We start from the raw sequence: 17,992 nt of genomic DNA, 5'->3' as shown, positions 1-17,992 counted from the left end.
TGCTTACAAAGAGCAGGCCGACAAGCACCGGCGCCAACAACCGACGTTCCAGGCGGGGGACATGGCCTATCTCTCCACCAAGTTCCTAAAGTCAACCCAACCCTCGAAAAAACTGGGGCCTAAGTACATCGGGCCGTTCCGAGTCACGCAAATAGTGAACCCGGTAGCAATACGCCTGGACCTGCCACACAACCTCCGGAGGCTCCACCCGGTGTTCCACACCAGCCTCCTAAAACCGGCAACCACCTCCCGATGGCACCCAAGCACGCCTCAGCCCGCACCGCTTATGATCGACGGGCAACACCACTTCGAGATAAGGGACATCCTCGACTCACGCAAGCAACGAGGAACCCTACACTATCTGGTCAGGTGGAAACACTTCCCCCACCCGGAATGGGTGGCGGCGCACAACGTTAAAGCGCCTGACCTGACCAGAGCATTCCACCGGGCATACCCCGACAAACCGCAATCAAGGTCAGCAAAACCAACCCCCCCCCCCGCAGGCCTCCCCCCGCCTCCCGTGCCCCAAGGGAAGGGGCCCCCCCCAAGCCCGCGACTTGGGTGGACCTTCCCCCCCCCGGGACTCACTCCCCCCGCCCCGGGCCCACGGGGTGGTGACAAACGATCGCCAGCACCCTCCCCCCGCCCCCTGGCCGCGGGGGAGTGGCAAGCAAGTCAACAGGGCAACCTGGGGGCAACGCCCAGGAGACACAACAAAGGCGACGCACTCCAAATAAGCAAAAAAGGGCCCTACCTGGAGCTGAGCAGCACCCGACCAGCCACGCCTCTCGCCTCGCCGAACTGAGCCAAACAAACAGGGTGTGGTTGGAGCATGCGCACGCCAGGTCAGAACCCGAGCATGCGCACCATGGACACACCCTGGGAAGGCACGTGGTAGAGGGAGGAGCAAAGGGAGGGGCGACAACTACTCCGGCGGGAACTTTGAAAAAAAAAAAAAAAAAAAAAAAAAAAAAAAAAAATGGCGTTTTGACAGCTCCATGGGGGAAACCCAGAAACCCGGGGGAGAACACTATTCGGAAAGGGGGCAGTATGTCATGAGTGCCGTTGAGCTAAAGTAATCAGCGCAATGGCACTCATGACAATGACAAGGAAATAGGTGAAGGGGTACAAGTTAAGTAGCCATCAACCCACAACGACTAACGGCTAACAAACAATAGATAAACGGATCACGGAGCCACCCAAGCCATCAGCAGCAATACCACGGGGATCGCCCAGCTGAAAGCAATCAGCAGAAGAATGAAAACCTGAGGATGGGCGATCCTAGAAACCCTCAACCAATGGCAGGGCAACGCATGGGACAAAGGGGGGTGACGTGACCGAGAGCGAGGGGGCGCTGACCGGCGCGGGGTATTTAAACCCCGCACCGGCGCGCTCCTGTCACTCTCAGCTTTTTCTAACAACGTTGTACCTATCCTGAAATAAACCAGAGCCTGCTTTGCAACCCAGTGTCTGAACGTTATTCAGAGGTAGGCAGCGCATGACACAGCTTCAGCCTCTAAGCAAGAGGGATGATGAGGGAGGACTGATCTCCAGCATTAAGAGATAGGCAGAAGTTCAAATAGGGCCATAAAAAATGAAAAGAGTGGGACACCCTTCTGAAACAATGCTTAGGGTATGTTTTCTTGGTCTCATTAAAGGCAAGTGCAGCCATTCTGCACAGCACAGCATTTTCAAAGTTAAAATGCACACCAGCATTACCCACAATGCAGAAGCTAGGCTTCATTTGGAATGTGCTTAATACATGCTGGCATTGGTGAACTTTTCTGCAATCAAATAACTTTTCTCTGATGCCTTCTAAATTAGAAAACAAAAAGCAAGATCTACATTTCATTTCATAGTATATCATTCAGAATTATCCTCTGATGTTAAATAAACCTTATATGATTTGGCATTTTCTTTCCTCATTCCTAAGATCTGGTGTATTATGACAACTACAAATTACTCAACCATTCCTGTTTCTTGTTTTCTTGCACATTGCTTTTTAAGTGTATTTTTTCTTGTAAAGTTATAAATGACCTTAAAATTATTTGGTCAAATATTTTTGCTTTAAATTAGAGGTTCAAAACACACAGTCTAGGGCTCTGAATTACAATGTGATTATCACAAAATCCTGGGGTGCAACCCACCAGGAAGATTCAAAGTTTATTGCCAAATTGCATTTTTAATTGTGTCCAAAAGATAAAATCATGATTAAAAATAAAACCATGAAGAGATCTCTCACTGATGGTTTTTCATCCATTCCGCTGAATGGTAATTATATTTAAATTGGACTTAAATCAGTTTTTGTTCTAGCCCCTCCTACTTTGGGAGTATGGCCCCCAGCACACAATTCAAAGATCAAACAGGTCTTCATTGTGAAAACATTTGTATATTCCTGCCTTGAACTAAATCAGCTTGCTATCCTCGTATCTCAAAGTAGCCAATTGCAGTGTTCAGCCAGAATAACCACAGTACAGGTAGTCCTCACTTAACAACCACAATTGGGACTGGCACTCTGTCGCTAAGTGACAAGTTCATTAAGAGAGACATCACATGACCACAACTTGTGATTTTACTGCTGACTCCTCCATTGATGCTGCTTGTGGGAAGCTGGCAGTGAGGTGCACAAAGGGGGATCATGTGACCGTGGGATGCTGCAACAGTTGTAAGTGTGAGGACCAGTTGTAAAGTTACTTTTCCAGCACCATTGTAACTTCAAATGGTCACTAAACAAGGCAGTCATTAAGTGAGGACTACCTGTAGTTGACACCTGTAAGAAATAAAGGCTGGAATCTGGATTTGACATCATACAACAGAAGCTGGCAACTTTGCAATCCAGGGGCTGCTTCTTTTAATAAACATTTTAGCTCCTAATAATTATGGGGGAGTTTATTCAGTAAAAGGGTTAGAGTACCCAGGATAGGCATGAATACTATTTCCCCTTTTCTCTAGGCAAAACATTGTGCCATGAAAAATGAGTGTAATTTGGGGCTGCACACAATTAGCAGGTTGCCCATCTTTATACTAAAGTAGCAAGGGGGGTTCCTGGTGGATTCCTTAATTTCCATTTTTAAAAAAAGTGAAATCTTGCACGCATTTAGAGCAGATCAAGTTTTTATTCAAAGAAATCTAAAATATTGAATTGCGATTTGATATTTGAGGACTTGGTTAAAAAGTCAAAGCTTTCCTATCAAAGACAACATGGCCACCATTGGAACTCCTTTCAATGCAGATTTAACTGGATTTAGAGTTTGAGATTTGTTACGGTGTTGTGGATTAGAATGGGAGCTGTGAAGTTGTGAAGCGATTAAATTGTTCAGCAATTCTGTGTTTTACTCTAAGGTGTAAAATGTTTGCTTTCTTGCTAGGAAGTTCAAAAAATCAGCTTGCAAAACTGAACCCTGGTTCTTTTGGGCAAGGAAATGTCTGTGTGTCTGCCTGCCTGTCTGCCTGTCTGAAAACCAGTTTCATGTAGTGGCTAAAGTGCTGGGCTAGAAACCAGAAGACCATGAGTTCCAGTCCTGCCTTAGGCATGAAAGCTGGCTTGTGACTCTGGCTCAGTTATGCTCTCTCAGCATAACCCACCTCACAAGGTTGTAGGGAAAAGAGGAGGTAGAGCTCATGGGGACTTGTATCTTAATCAACTCCTGCTTGGAATTCAAAGTGCTGGTTGCAACCTATAAAGCCCAACATGGCATAGGATCAGGCTATTTGCAAGACCCCCCTGTCCTCCACCATTTCTGCCCGCCCCACCAGGTCTAGCAGGGAGGGCATGATCTAGCTCCCATCCATCAAACAATGACATCTTGCTGGACCCTGGAGTCATGCCTTTCCAGGGGCTGCCCCTGCCCTGTGGAACAACTTCCCCCCAGAGATCTGGATGGCCCCAATTGGCCTTTCCTAAGGCTCTGAAGGGCTGGCTGTTTCTCCAGGCTTTGGGGCCAGGCAGTTGGGCAAGCTCTGTTGGTAATGTGGCTTTTGTTTGGGGGGTTATTGTTTGATAAGGGCATGAGTTGGTACTGTTTTTGATGGTTTTAATCTTTGTATGCCACCTAGAGTCACTACTGTGAGGTGGGCAGCTCTATAAATCATAATTAATCAATTAATTAACCAGCACTGCCTTCCGTTGACCAAAAATAAAGGTGGAATAAAAATCTAATAATAAATAAAATAAACTGTATGCATGCACATATATAGGAGAATTTATGGAAACTTCCCAGGACAAAAACTGAGATGGAAATTTGAAAGCTAAAAGATTTACTGTAAGAAGATGGGCTTGACTCCTGGTTACTTCATGTCATACAGGAGTATCCCAGTAGCTTACCATGGCCTTGGGGGATGCTGTTTAACCTCCCAGTCCAATCTACAATCCCCAAATTCCCTAATAGCTGCCCATCTAAGTACTAAAAGTCCCAACCTTGCTCAGCCTCTGAGCCCAGACAAGATTAGACAGATTAAGACCATCTAGGTCTTGCCTAAAGTAGAGAAGACTTTGAGGCTCTTTTGAAATTGATGTTCTGTTCATTGTATAATTACTTTCATGGTTAACTGCTGAAACTTCTTTAAAATCTGCCCTTCCCTTGGACTACCACATGAATTATTAAAATGTTTGCTTTTCAAACTCTTAAAGAAAACATCCATTTAGTGTTGTTTCAGTTATGCTCTAATGGTTTAATTGCCTTCTGGTATGGTGAACTTGCTGAGTGCCCAATGCTCTGTAGAACAAAATGGTTACTTATTTTGTGTTTTGAAACATGCCGAGAAGACTTTACTGTAGTAAGAAGTCACCAGTTGTATACTTATTAACTGTGGGTACTTAAAGATGATCCCTTCTACTTCTCTGCTCTTGAAAAAAAATCTTCCCTATTATCAATTTCCCTTTTCTTTCTCTGTAGGAAAGTAGATTTGGGGAGGAAGCGAGTATACAAACATTATATGTAGGGAAGGTGTGGGGTAATTTATGTTTACAAATTCATTAGAAGGCAAGAAAAGCTTTAGAGTGGAATTTGTCCAGTGTAAACTAAGGCAGTTTAGAAATGTTGAAATTTAGCATCATTCTTAATTAAAACTCTCAAGGCTGCATCTGAAAATAGACATATACATAAACAAAATAGACATTGTGCATAAATATGGGTAACATCTTTCTGTCTCAGATTAAGAATAGCAAGAACAACATTCCTGTAATAGATTTTTGGCTATATATGTTTAACAATTAAGTATTAGATCCAAAACCAGGGTGGAGAGCAGATTGATGCAACTGCTTTACCATGCTCCCTTCCCAACCCAGAGCCAACAGGAAATCATGCCACCCAAATCTTGCTGTCCTCACAGCACACCCTTATTGCATAGCCAGGAGGGGTCTCTGCTGTACAGCTGTCCATAAAACTTTCACATGCCACATTCTAAGGGCCATGACTGGTGGTTCCCTCAGTTGAAATTCTAGCACTGCCCAAGATCATCCACCATATTCTCCAACTGGTAGGCTAAGTTGATTTCTCTATACACTGAAGCCAAGATTCTGGCCTCCCTCATAGCCAAAAGAAGACTGAGGGGTGGGAGAACAGGCCAGAGGTTGGATGGGAGGGGGTGGTCCCATGGGAAACCAACAGAAACAATTGGGGCCACAGGTTTGCCAACACAGGACATATTATTTCAGACCATCTCACCCAGGGACATTAATATGTCCTTGTTTGCCTTCATGCAGTGTCTAGAGCCAGAACAAGAGGGAAAAAACAAACAAACCCACTTCTGGATAGGAACATCAAATGCCAACACTGATCTCACTGAATTCTTTCTGTGTTCTAAATGGTTGTTCCAGAATATGCATCCCATCTTCTTTCCTTGATCTCCTGCAATTTAAAATGTGTTTCCTTTCCATTCCCTGATATCTTATGTCACTTAAATAAAATCTTGCAGGTGCTTGAGAGAATCACAGAAGCTTTCTTTAGCATTTTTCCCCTCAGTCTTGTTTATTTTTTTCAGTGGCAAGGATGCTATGTATTTCTCAAAAAACTCACCTTCAGGGAAAACACTATATTGTGAAGACGGTCATCCCATCTTCTCTTACAATGCAGTGCATTGCTTCTTCAAAGTTATTGGCGAAAAGGGGAAAGATCGGAAGGGTAAGCTGGAAAAAAATCTAACAGTTTTGAAAGAACTCAAAAGATTAGAAAAAATAGAGGGAATAAAAAGCAGCTATCAGAAAGACTGATGCACATGATTCACATTTGCATAATTAACTGTATGATCATGTAACAATGTGATATACTGTATGAATATCACATCACACAGCTATAACACCAGGAGTCGTTCCCTGATTACAACAGTATACAAATACACTAAATAAATGCTAGATTAAAAATAAAAACTGTAGAGATTTAAAAATGAAATTTCAGGGGATGAAGGTTTATCACACTTTCCCCTTAACAGTGGGAGTCAGTAAGATCTTGCTAACATTGTTAACATTATGGTGTGATGAAGTATAGGCTTTACAGGCAGAAAGATATAGATATTCCACTTCTGACACGGTATTTAATTTATTTATTTATCCAATTTATGTAGCCATCCATCACGCAAAGCAAGGGACTCTGGGCGGCATACAATGAAGCTAAAAACAATCAATAAATACATTAAAAGCTATATTAAAATTCTAGCTATGCTGCAAACAGTCGCAGCTTTGAAAAGCTGTTCTTTGTGAAGGAAGACAGACTTGGGTAAGTAGAGAAGGACTTTCATATTTTAGAGCACTCTCTAGTCAGCTGTGGTATATCTCTGAATATTAAAACCTGAGGACCATGAGCCTCATACCTCACTTAGGAATTTGGCAGAGAAACAGAGAGACAAACCACGACTGGAGACAGAATGCCAGGCAAGATTGACTTCTAACCCAAAATTGCAGGTCTGCTTTCTTAGTTTTAGGAAGAAAACATCAACGAAAATTGTTTAAAGGGAGGGCCAATGTTATTGCAGAGATAGTACTGTATGGAGGTGGTCTTAGCAGAGTAACAGCCAAATTAAAAATTATGCCCAGAGAAAGCCACAAAGGAGGATATTAGGATCACGCAGTGGAGGAGTATTTGGTCCCCTGTGCTCCCTTCTGCTGCACCAAAGTTCACAGACTATAGAATCTCTTTCTGAGGAGACTTCATATTTCTGTGGAGATTTCATATCTCTTTTGTTTGGGAAGTTTAATAAGTCAGGACATTCTTACATATGTAGAAAAATAAGTGTTCCTTTCAATGGCAAGACAAGAACCACAATCACCAAAAACGTCCATTTCATAAAACACGAGTCCTGCTGAATCCAGTCAATAGCCCATCTAGTCCAACATTCTGTCATCTGGCCATCAAGACTAGTAGCCACTGACATTTCAATTCTCTATGAATTCATCCAGTCCCCCTTTAATACCGTCCAACAGCAGTGAATTCCAATTTAATTCTGTTCTTTATAAAGGAGTACTTCAATTGACTGGTTATGCATGATGGTGGTGGCAGTGGTGGTGAAGATGATGAAAGGCATTGAAAACAAAATGTCTCACTTGTACCTTGGAAATACTGTCTTATTTAAAGGGGATGGAGAAATGTCCATGTTGGTATGCAGAGCAATTAGAAGCTGTAAATTATACTTGCAAAGCATGAGGCTGAAAAAATGAAAGTGTTTTTAATATGTTTTAGCAATAGTTTGAATAAAATAGGGGGGATTGGGATGCTCTCTCGCCTTGTCTTTTAATCAAAGCCTTTCAACCCTTAAACATATCCCATAATGAGCCATTAGTTTCAATGGGAGCTTCCAAGTTCTAATATCATGAGGGAGGGAGAAAAAAACCTCTCAATCCACATTTTCTGTTAGTTGCATGTATTTTGTTTATTTATTTATTTATTTATTTATTTGTTGATTGATTGATTGATTGATTGATTGTTCGAATTTTGTGACCACCCATCTCCCCCAAAAGAGGGACTCTGGGCGGTATACACCCACACATCCATATTCAGCAGCTCTCTTACTTAGGCATGCAAAGATGTTTTCCTTAACAACAAACACTGAGCATTCCTATGGGGCATTTCCACTTAGTGCATGCAGTGGTTTTCCTTGGGTTTTTGGGTTTTGCATGTGATCATGCAAATCAAGTCTATTGTGGGAGTCTGTGCTAAATTTCGGCAGGGAAACTAGACATCAAGTGCACACGTCACATGTCTGAAGGTGCTGAGCTGAGTTTATGAATGTGTGTCTATGTGTTTAGTGGGCACATCAGGGTTCTGTCTGTACCAAATAAGCCCTGGTTTTTGCTAATATGTGGGTGTGCAAGCAACTCTGTTCATGTTGAGTAATCCCTTTGAATGTGAGGCAGCTGTTTGGATGCCAGAGTGATTTGCATAAGCGCTACTTAAGAACTGAAACTAGTCTCTGCCATCTGTATTTGTAATATTTGTCTAATCCAGCCTTTTAGATTCCATAAATAGGTGCCTTCCTCTGTGCAGTATCTCTGATCAAGAGAGAGAAATTCAGTTTGACAGACCTTTGTAAAAAGGTGGGTTGTCCCAGGTATAGCTACCTTATCATTTCTCCTCATTTGATATGTGGGCATGTAGAGTTTAACACCTGACCTGACATATCAAAATGGTGTCAAGCCTTGTTTCCAGATGATTCTCCAAAATGTTAGGAGATCAAAATTAAATATCTGGAATGGTCTTTCTGGTGACATTTCTGGATGCCCCAGATTATTGTAATGGCTTTTGTTACACTTAAATCATCTTTTTGTCAGGGAGAAGAGAGAATGCTCAAACTTTAATTCAGGCCACCCTCTTCATCTGACATGTCAATGGCATTTTCTCACTATTTTTCTATAGCCTCATTTTGGAAGTAATTTTAATACCAGTGAGGAGTTTTATGCTATTTTCTAGTAAGAGTGTTACATTTTTGAGTACACATAATTATACCTTAAAGCCACAAAGTTTTGAAAGCTCATTGAATTACACTTCCCTTGCTTCAAATTTATCTTTTAAGTGATGATTAAAGGATTATATCCCCATCAGTTCTGAAATTAAATACAGTATATTAATACAACAATCATACACCTTGTCAGGAGATGGTGGTTGTAGAAACATCATCAGATTCTGAACATCAGCAGTTGGCTTTACTCTTGACGTTGACCAAAATCTTTACATTCCAGAATGTATTTCCGCAAACAGAACTTGGAATACATTGGGTCACAAATTGTGGTCATTATATATAGAGAGAAGGATTGACAGGCTACAATATCCTCCTATCTGGCAATTAATCCCATTGAAATAAATGAGACATTTCTGAATAGACAAATGTAGGACTGTACTTTCAAGGTATTCTAATAACTGGGACCACGGAGCCTAAGAATGGTTCAGCTGCTGATTCCAATCAGTTAAAAATAACCACTCAGAAAGAATAATGGAACACAAAGGCAATCAGTAATGTCAACAGCTTAAGTATGATTTAGAACTGTATCATGTCAGTGGAAAACAGAAGGCATATTTTTCATTGCTATACTCTTCAGAAATTTCTATTTTCTCCATCCTCTTTGCAATAAGTACCAATTACAGGCATTTTACTCACTTCATGTGGTTACACTTACAAGAAGATATAATAGATCTATACTCACTGCCCCAGATTTGACATTGTGTAAGTGATATTATTACAGGTAGTCCTAGAGTTACAACCACAACTGAGAATGGAATTTCTGTCACTAAGCGATGCAGTCATAAAGCGTGACATCACATGATGGCATTTCTTAGTGACAGCAATCCTGGCACTCCCCATTGCCATTGTTAAGCAAATTCCACGGGTTGTTAGCTGAGGACCCACCCTGATCCAAGCCATTCTGGGCTTCGTCCCTCCTAGCCCTGAACCTCGGTAGGGTAAGGGACTGCCTCCAACTCCTACCACCTGCCTATCTATCGACCGTCTCTACCCTTTTGGCCACCCTTTGACCTGCCTTCTGGGGTGGCAAGCAGCCCCAGAACTGCATGGTTCTGGGGCTTCTTGACCTGCTGTAGTTCTCAGGCTGCAAGAAGCCTCTGAGGCATAGTGTGAAGCCACAGCTGCCCCTGGAACCTCAGCCACCCCACCCCAGCCCGGTCCAACAGTGCAGCGCAAATCTGCAGCATCTCAGGACGCCCCAGCATTGTGGCACGAAGCCCAAGAAACCCCAGGAAGCCCCAGCCACCCTTGCTACCCTGCACTCCACCACCCCAACTGACCTTTGCTGTTTTCTTGCTCCCGCTGCTGATGAGGCATGCCCACCCTGGCCCTTTGTGAGGCAGCTGCTAGCCCCATGAGGCCATCTTCCCCAGGTCTCGCAAGGAAACTGCTGTGCATGACCTTTGGAAGGAAGCCTCATGTGGTCAGCATGCTTGGTCAGAAGCGGGAGCAAGAAGACAGTGAAGGTCAGCTAGGGCGGCAGGGGCCACAGAGGGCATAAATGGGGGAGGAGAAATAGGTGGGTGGGGGGACTTGAAGTGCCCCTGCAGTCACAAGTGCAGGTGGGCTGCCAAGCACCTGAATTTTGATCACATGACCACGGGGGCACTGCAACGGCCGTAACTTCGGAGACCAGTCGTAAGTCCCTTTGTTCAGTGCCACCGTAACTTCAAACAGTCACTGAACAAATGGTTTTAAGTCAAGGACTACTGTAGTATAACAGTAGAGGCTGTATTTATTATAGCTAAGCACAATACATACAATAAACCAGCAATTAATACAATAATATATTACAATCACTTATGACATCATAATATAAACTTAATAATATCAAATGTTATCATTACATTATGTAGAACAATATATCCTCATAATATAATGTAAGTAGCCTCTGAAGGAAAAGGCCCATGATATTTAATAATATTAACCTCTATACCTCTACACGTTCAAACGATGGGTAAGGTTTTTGTTTAAAGCAACTTCACGGAAGCCTATGAAAAACAAGCATTTTTGGTGCTTTTTTAAATTATAGTAAGAGGTGGGAGTCTATTGGTGGGAGTCTATTCCAAACACAGGGGGGGGAAAAGTTGGCTCCCAAGTTCCAAATCAGTGAGTTTCATTCCCCCAAAGCTATGGTATGTTTTGTTATCCCATATCACCTTCTAAGCACTAGTGCAGTGTTTCTCAAACTCGGCAACTTTAAGACATGTGGACTTCAACTCCCAGAGTTCCTCAGCCAGGGAATTCTGGGAGTTGAAGTCCACATGTCTTAAAGTTGCCAAGTTTGAGATACACTGCCCTAGTGGGTGGTGTGAGCAGATTTGGGGGGGTCCAAAGATCGGCATAAGCTCAAAAACATTGAATGGTAGAAAAAAACTCATTGAGGACAGAGTATCCTCAGGAGCTGGGGAATTTGGACTGGCTATTGAGAAGGGAGGATAAAACTGAATGGGAGGCATATAGAATGAAATAAGTAAGGTGGAAGAAAAAAGCTTATATATAAAGCAAAAGTAGAAAACAACTTTTGCTTTATACTTATATGTTTGATGGAATTTCAGCTCCGATCAGCTGAAGCCAGAATCACCAATCCATAGAATCATGGACATTTTGCAGCACAAAACAACTGGAGGGGAGGAGATGGCCAACCCCTAATATAAATGCAGTTGCATATTCACTTGATTTCTCCCAAGCCAGCATTCACCCACCGATTTGCTCCCTTGCTGGTTGGTACCCACTCATTCATTGACTTTGGTCAGTCTCTAGCTCAGAAAGGAAGAGCTGAGCCTCACTGCACAAGTTAATTGTCCACATTTGAATTAAGTAATTATTCTCAGCCATCAGACCTTGGAGCAAGCATGCTGAAACAGAAATATGTATTTAAGTACACATTCAAGAGCGCTACTTGAGAATTCAGTCTTTGAAATCTTTCATTTAACTCATTTGCACAAGTGATGGCAAAACTATATTTTAAAACATTTTCATTATTTGTTGCTTAACATACTTCAAGCCCTCAAACACATACATGCCTGCGCGTGCACACACACACACAAGCATAGATATTTAATGTTACTTAAGGGTGATCCCAATGAGTAATAAGGTACAGCTTCATAAAAATATTTCCACTATATCCCACACTTAACATGTGTAAATACATTATTGAATGTTCTAATTTAAAAGGCTTGAATGTGTTTACACTGTGTGTTTTTCATTCATCCCAAAATGTGGGTGCATTCAATTATGTTCATCTAATGTTGAAGAACATTAAGATACCTACAACTGACTCCATTGTACAATACAGAATAGGCATGGCTTTCTACCATTAATAATTATAATGCAGTTTTCTACAAGAAATAAAGTTCTTGAACGTTCATGACAAATACCAATTTCGCACAGCTTTCCCCAACTTAGTGTTCTCCAGATATGTTGGACTTCAATTCCTCTGTTGAAATCTACTATTTTTTTAAGGGCATCACATTAGATAGGGCTACCATATCTGGCTGCAAAAATCCAGATGGCCTCAAAATGGTTGCAAAGAACCTACAGAAAATGAAGTCTTTGCTGCCTATATAGTGAATGACCAATTTTTGCAGCCCAGATGTGATAGCCCTAATATTGGGAAAGAATGCAGGCATAATTCCATGAAAATTGGAGAATGTGGCAAATCCAAACTCTCCTTCCCATTAGCTAGATTCTTCTAAGCAAGAGACCTGTACAGATGTGCCATACCTAAATCCTACCTGAATCCCTATCCCAGGCTGACAAAATGCTGGTAATAAGATGGACATAACTAAGAAATCAGAGGAACCTTGCAGGACCTGCGTTATGATGTCTCCGCAGAAGGGAAATACAATGGGCTAGATATTATGGCAATATCGTTTTGTCCATACTGGTGAAAATGCATATTGTTTTTCATGCAGATCTTTTAAATGTGAAGTAGAATTGGGATGGATTCAAGTTAAGATGGTAAACAAATAAGAAATTATGTGGGGTAATATGCAAATTTATTTAAACTTAACCTAATAGTCTACTGATCAGTCAGTGAAAAGGTAGGTGGTTCATCAACTTAGATAAAAGTTGATTGGCAGTTGATTATATGGGGAAAAATGGATTGATTGATTATGTGCCATCAAGTTGTTTTCGACTCCTAGTGAACACATAGATAGATTTTCTCCATGATGATCTATCCCTAATCTGTTTTTTCAAATCTCCCAATGGTACACTCATCACCACCATAACTGAGTCCATCCACCTTGCTGCTGGTCATCCTCTTCTTCTCTTTCCTTCCACCTTTCCCAGCATTAGAGCCTTTTCCAGAGAGCTGCATCTTTGCATAATGCACCTGAAGTAGGATAATTTGAGCCTAGTCATTTTTGCCTTAATGAGATCTCTGGATTGATTTCTTTGATGATCCATTGCATCTGAATATCTTTTCCAAGGCCTTCATAACTGCTCTACTAAGTGCTAGTCTGCAGCATATTTCTTGAAAAATACTCAGTGGCTAAGAATGAGAAGGAGGACTTCAAAGAGGGTGGGGAGAAAACTAGACTCTTTCCTCAGCTCACTTCTTCAGTGGTTCAACCTTCTCTTATACAACCATTTCCAGAGCACATTTCCTTGCTGGCTTGCTGGCTGCCATTTTTATGTATTTATTTACTGGTGCAGATCTCCTGGTTCCTGGTATGTGTGAGACATATTTGTCTGAGCAGATCCTGTGTTCCTCTACAAAGCAGTTACCATCTTCAAGCACATTTCAAGGGTTTTTCAGGAGTGGAGTCTTCCTCTATTTTTTTCTCCTCCCATTTCCCCCTCCCACCCCATTACTTTTACAAAGTAAGTGGGGTAAAGAAAGCACTTGTTTGCCACCACAGTATTCACCCACCCAACAGTTTTCTGATGGTGAGTGGGTAGCAGCAAATTGTTTATTTCTGCCTTGTATTTTTCCATTCAGCCCCCGCCCCTTCAGAAATAGCTCTGCCTGAACTAAGAACTCCTTTAAATTGCTGATCTGAAAATTAACTTCAGTTTGTCAAGTAGTAATAGCTCAAGGTTGACACAGTTATGTCTTAGCCTGCCTACTTATTTCCTCACATCTGCTGGAAGGAGGAATGGCCTTCTCTGCCCTGATCTTTTTGTAGAGTTGTTTTATTTTCCATAGAAAATATATGCAACAGGATGAGAAAAGTACTGCCTGAAACCTGCTTTAAGGAACAAAAGATGAAGTCAAAACTCTCCATTTTTAAGAATTAGAAACTCTAGAAATCTATTTTATGCAATTAGAGAAAAGGAATTCGTTTTATTTTGAACATGCCTCCATTTTGTTTAGGTGTTGTTTCTGAATGAGGGATGGCAAGTAGCCACCAGGACTTCCAGGGAGTGTTTGGGTACCACTTATGGCATAGCCTTCTAAGATAGAGTCTCCTAGAATCATCTTTTTCTATGCCACAGAGAGTCTCTACTTCCTCCACCATCCCAAGACCATGGTTGTTTATGCTCTTCTTCTGTGCATTACTGATTTAGTGTATCCCTTAAAAATCTCTACTGAAGATTTCCTGGAGAACATGATCTTGGGGAAATATCTAAATATTTCAAATAAATTCAACACATTCTTTTTTACATCTTGTTCATTATGTTAGAGTTTGTGCCTGTGTATGGCTCTGTTCTATTCATACGTGTGCAATTCATTCTGATAGCATTATTGATATAAACTCCCTTCACTTCCCCTCCACCAGAATTCCAAACTGGAGGCCACATTGGCTAAGAATTCTAGATTGGCTGCAGTTTTTACAGATTTGGGGATACCAGATTGGGGAAAATTTAAATATACTGTGTAGCATATGAGCCAGAACTTTATATAATCATGTCTGGTATGGAGAAAGCACTGGGATCATCCAATGAAGCTGATCAGAAGGAAATTTAAAACAGGCAATACAGTGCACTTCTTCACATAGCACATAGCAACCCTGTGAAACTCATTGCTGAGATGTGGTGATGACCCACATGCTTGGATGTCTTTAAAAGGGGGTTGAGTAATTGAAGACAGGAATATCAAGGGATATTAAGTCGAGACTAAAGGCTACCTCTGGGATCCTAGAGATCACCTTGGACAAAGCTTGCAAGTATCAGTTACCAAAACATGTTTAAGCTCAGGACAGGAAGAGAACATTAGAAAGAAACTTAAACTGGTTCCATCTAACTCTCTTTGGTATAACATGGAGGGAAGAAAATTCTGTCAGCCTTTCATGATTCTGTTACTATAGTATACTGTATGTTTCCTGATCTGGCCTACCTTAAAGAGCTGACAGGGATGGAAGCAGCTTGCCTCCAATGCCAATTCCAGGGAAATTAAGAAGAAAACTAGGGCTATTCTTATGTTATTGTGGATCATTGAGAAAACACTGAAATGTAGCTCATGCATCTCTCTGTGACTGAAATACTTGAGTACCCAGCATATGTTACATTGCTCATGGAATGGAAGATGCTGAGATCCTTCTAAAACCATCCCATGGCTTGGCCATTTTTTTCAGGACTTGGCCTCTGTCAAAACTGGAATAGAATAATCGAGAGACAAAGGTGTTGATTCTTTCTCTCATCTCGACAATGTAATGGACTCTTGGTCAATGTATGTCACCGCAAGCCTTTTTTCCCCCCCTTTTGGCTTGTATTCCTTGCTGACTCTCTCTTCTCTTTAATGTTTAATCCAGATTCGTTCAGACAAGGACAGCGAGATCCATATAAGATACAGCATCACAGGTGTGGGAGCTGACCAGCCACCTATGGAAGTCTTCAACATTGACCCTGTGTCAGGGAGAATGTATGTGACCCGTCCAATGGACAGAGAAGAAAGAGCATCCTACCATGTAAGTTTGTACTTCTCTTCTTGTGTCTTGTCTATTTTTTCCCTCCTCCCTCCCTCCCTTCTCCTTTCTTTCTCTGGCAATTTCAAGCACATCTCAGTCATAACTAAACATAGAATGCAGAGTTCTCACCGTCCAGAAACTCTAATAAGAAATTCTGTATAGATACACATCCATGCACACACATGCACACACTTTTATGTTGATTGAAGAAGCATAAAGGTACCTGTAATAAATAGACAAAATTGTGCATATGTGTTTATGTATGCAATTACATTTATTGTACTCCTCTTATTGGCTTTGTGCACAAGATGTTTGGCATTAGAAATACTTTACTTTTATTTATTTATTTGCTTGTTGTCTTATAATTATTACATCTATTTCAAAAAAAAATGAGACTTCTGATTAACTGTGAATTACCCTCCTGTATTTACATCTTCAAGATAGGATTACCAAAGCTGGTAAATTTTGGATATAAGTGTTTTTTTTTTCTTAGCTCTCTCTACCAGCTGTGAGTTTGTAAGCTATTTGTTGTGTTCATATGACATGTGGATCATTGCTTCATTCAATTAATTGTATTAGTTTGCATTACACACTGAATTATAAAGCAACCAAACTGCCTGGCTTTATAATGTGACTGAAATATGGTTGGCTAGTTAGTTTTTTATGTGAACTGTTACCAACACCTTCCCAGGACTTTGGATTTTTTACCTTTTTCTCTTGCCATTATCCTGCAAGTTGAAAAGACCTGGCAACATCATGGACACATCACAAACTAATTTCCAGAACCACCTTCCAACAATGATTTCAGTCCTAGACAAAAGTAAACCTGGAGAAGGTTGAGGGAGGGGGGGAATAGACATGTGTAAAAAAAGGGGGTGTTGAGAGAAAAAAACATGTTAGAAGGAGAATGAATGTCCCAGCCATCTTGGGCCCTGAATCCACTTACCATGTCCTAACAACCAGGAAACACACTGAGACAAGGAACTGGTCTCTAATATTTATTGCTAGTACTTAACAGGAATCCTAACAAACTGAAGAAGCGTGGGGAAAACCCAGACATATAACCCCCAAGGGTTAAGGCGGTCCCGATCTGTGTCTCTTTGAATGGCTGACCAATTCCTCAGTGCTACGCATGCGCTTGACAGTCTGGATGGGAGCCCCCTGCTCGCCATCCTTACTCATGACATACCATTTAGTTAAATTTCATCTATCAGTGACACAAAAGTAATTCTATACAGTTTACTTGCAAAGGAATATGGACTTGACCGTAGCATCATTGTCCATGGTCCTGAACTTGAAATACTGAAGTTGTGTGAAGTTGTCGCCTGTAACAGCTGTCCATGGTCCTGTTCATATGAGTCCAGACTTAATTCAGTCAGATATGCGGTATCTCTGAAGGTGCCAGAGCATAAGAACAAGTTCCTGTTGATACATCTAGTGAGCATCATAGTTCACACTGATTTCTCCTTGAATCAGAATCAGAGGAGGAGGAGACCCAAGAAGCATAACTGTTTAATTAAGAAGATCTGAGGGTGATTCAGATCAGCCCATCTGATCAAAAGGAGGAATAATTTGGACACTTCCAAGTCCATGAAAGCAAACATATATCTGTGTTGATATTCAAAGATAGAACCTCTGAATCCAATTAAAGGGGGTGGCGGGTAGGGAAGAAGCAGACTTCCTGAAACTCAAATTACAACAAGCTGCAATGAAGGCAGAGCAGGGGAAGTGCCAAAGATGAATATATCATAAGTGCCAAAGATAAATATATCATAACTCACTCAATTGCTAGAATCAACCCTCATCATTCTTGTCCATATCATTCTCCTATTTCCTTGGCTTCCAGAATCTCAGATTTCTCTTTAGTTTGTCTCCCTGATTTCTGAATTGGCTTCTATTTATACCTGGATTGTTCATAAGAACTTCTCGCTTTAACATCTGGCTATTTGTAGACTACTCTATTGTGTGCAGGTTTTGCTTGCTGACTGCAAACTTTGGTAGACGTTCAGCCCTAGTCTGGATAAGTCATTATTATTGTGATTCATAGTGTCTCTCCGGTATTTCAGATAAGAGTAATTTTATGACCTATCTGGAGATGCCAGGGATTGATTTCTGGACTTCCTGCATGCAAAGGAAATGTGTTCTTTCATTAATGTACAACCTTTCCCCAAGGCTTTGTAAACCAA

The 17,992-nt window shown here is 41.4% G+C and overlaps 1 protein-coding gene across 1 annotated transcript in view; it reads left to right on the top strand.

Moving 5' to 3' along the window:
• Positions 1–17,992, top strand: part of CDH4 (cadherin 4) — a gene marked incomplete at its 5' end in the record, with an annotated part of 297,707 nt that overhangs the window by 127,653 nt on the left and 152,062 nt on the right. Inside the window, one exon of the mRNA XM_063296981.1 lies at positions 15,651–15,806. Within this exon, the coding sequence (XP_063153051.1) occupies positions 15,651–15,806 (156 nt within the window). The remainder of the gene's footprint in view (positions 1–15,650; positions 15,807–17,992) is intronic.

The sequence above is a fragment of the Candoia aspera genome, chromosome 3 (assembly GCF_035149785.1).
Source record: "Candoia aspera isolate rCanAsp1 chromosome 3, rCanAsp1.hap2, whole genome shotgun sequence".
NCBI classification, from domain to species: domain Eukaryota; kingdom Metazoa; phylum Chordata; class Lepidosauria; order Squamata; family Boidae; genus Candoia; species Candoia aspera.
Note: the sequence above shows the minus strand (reverse complement) of the source record. Positions and strands in the feature narration are given on the sequence as shown.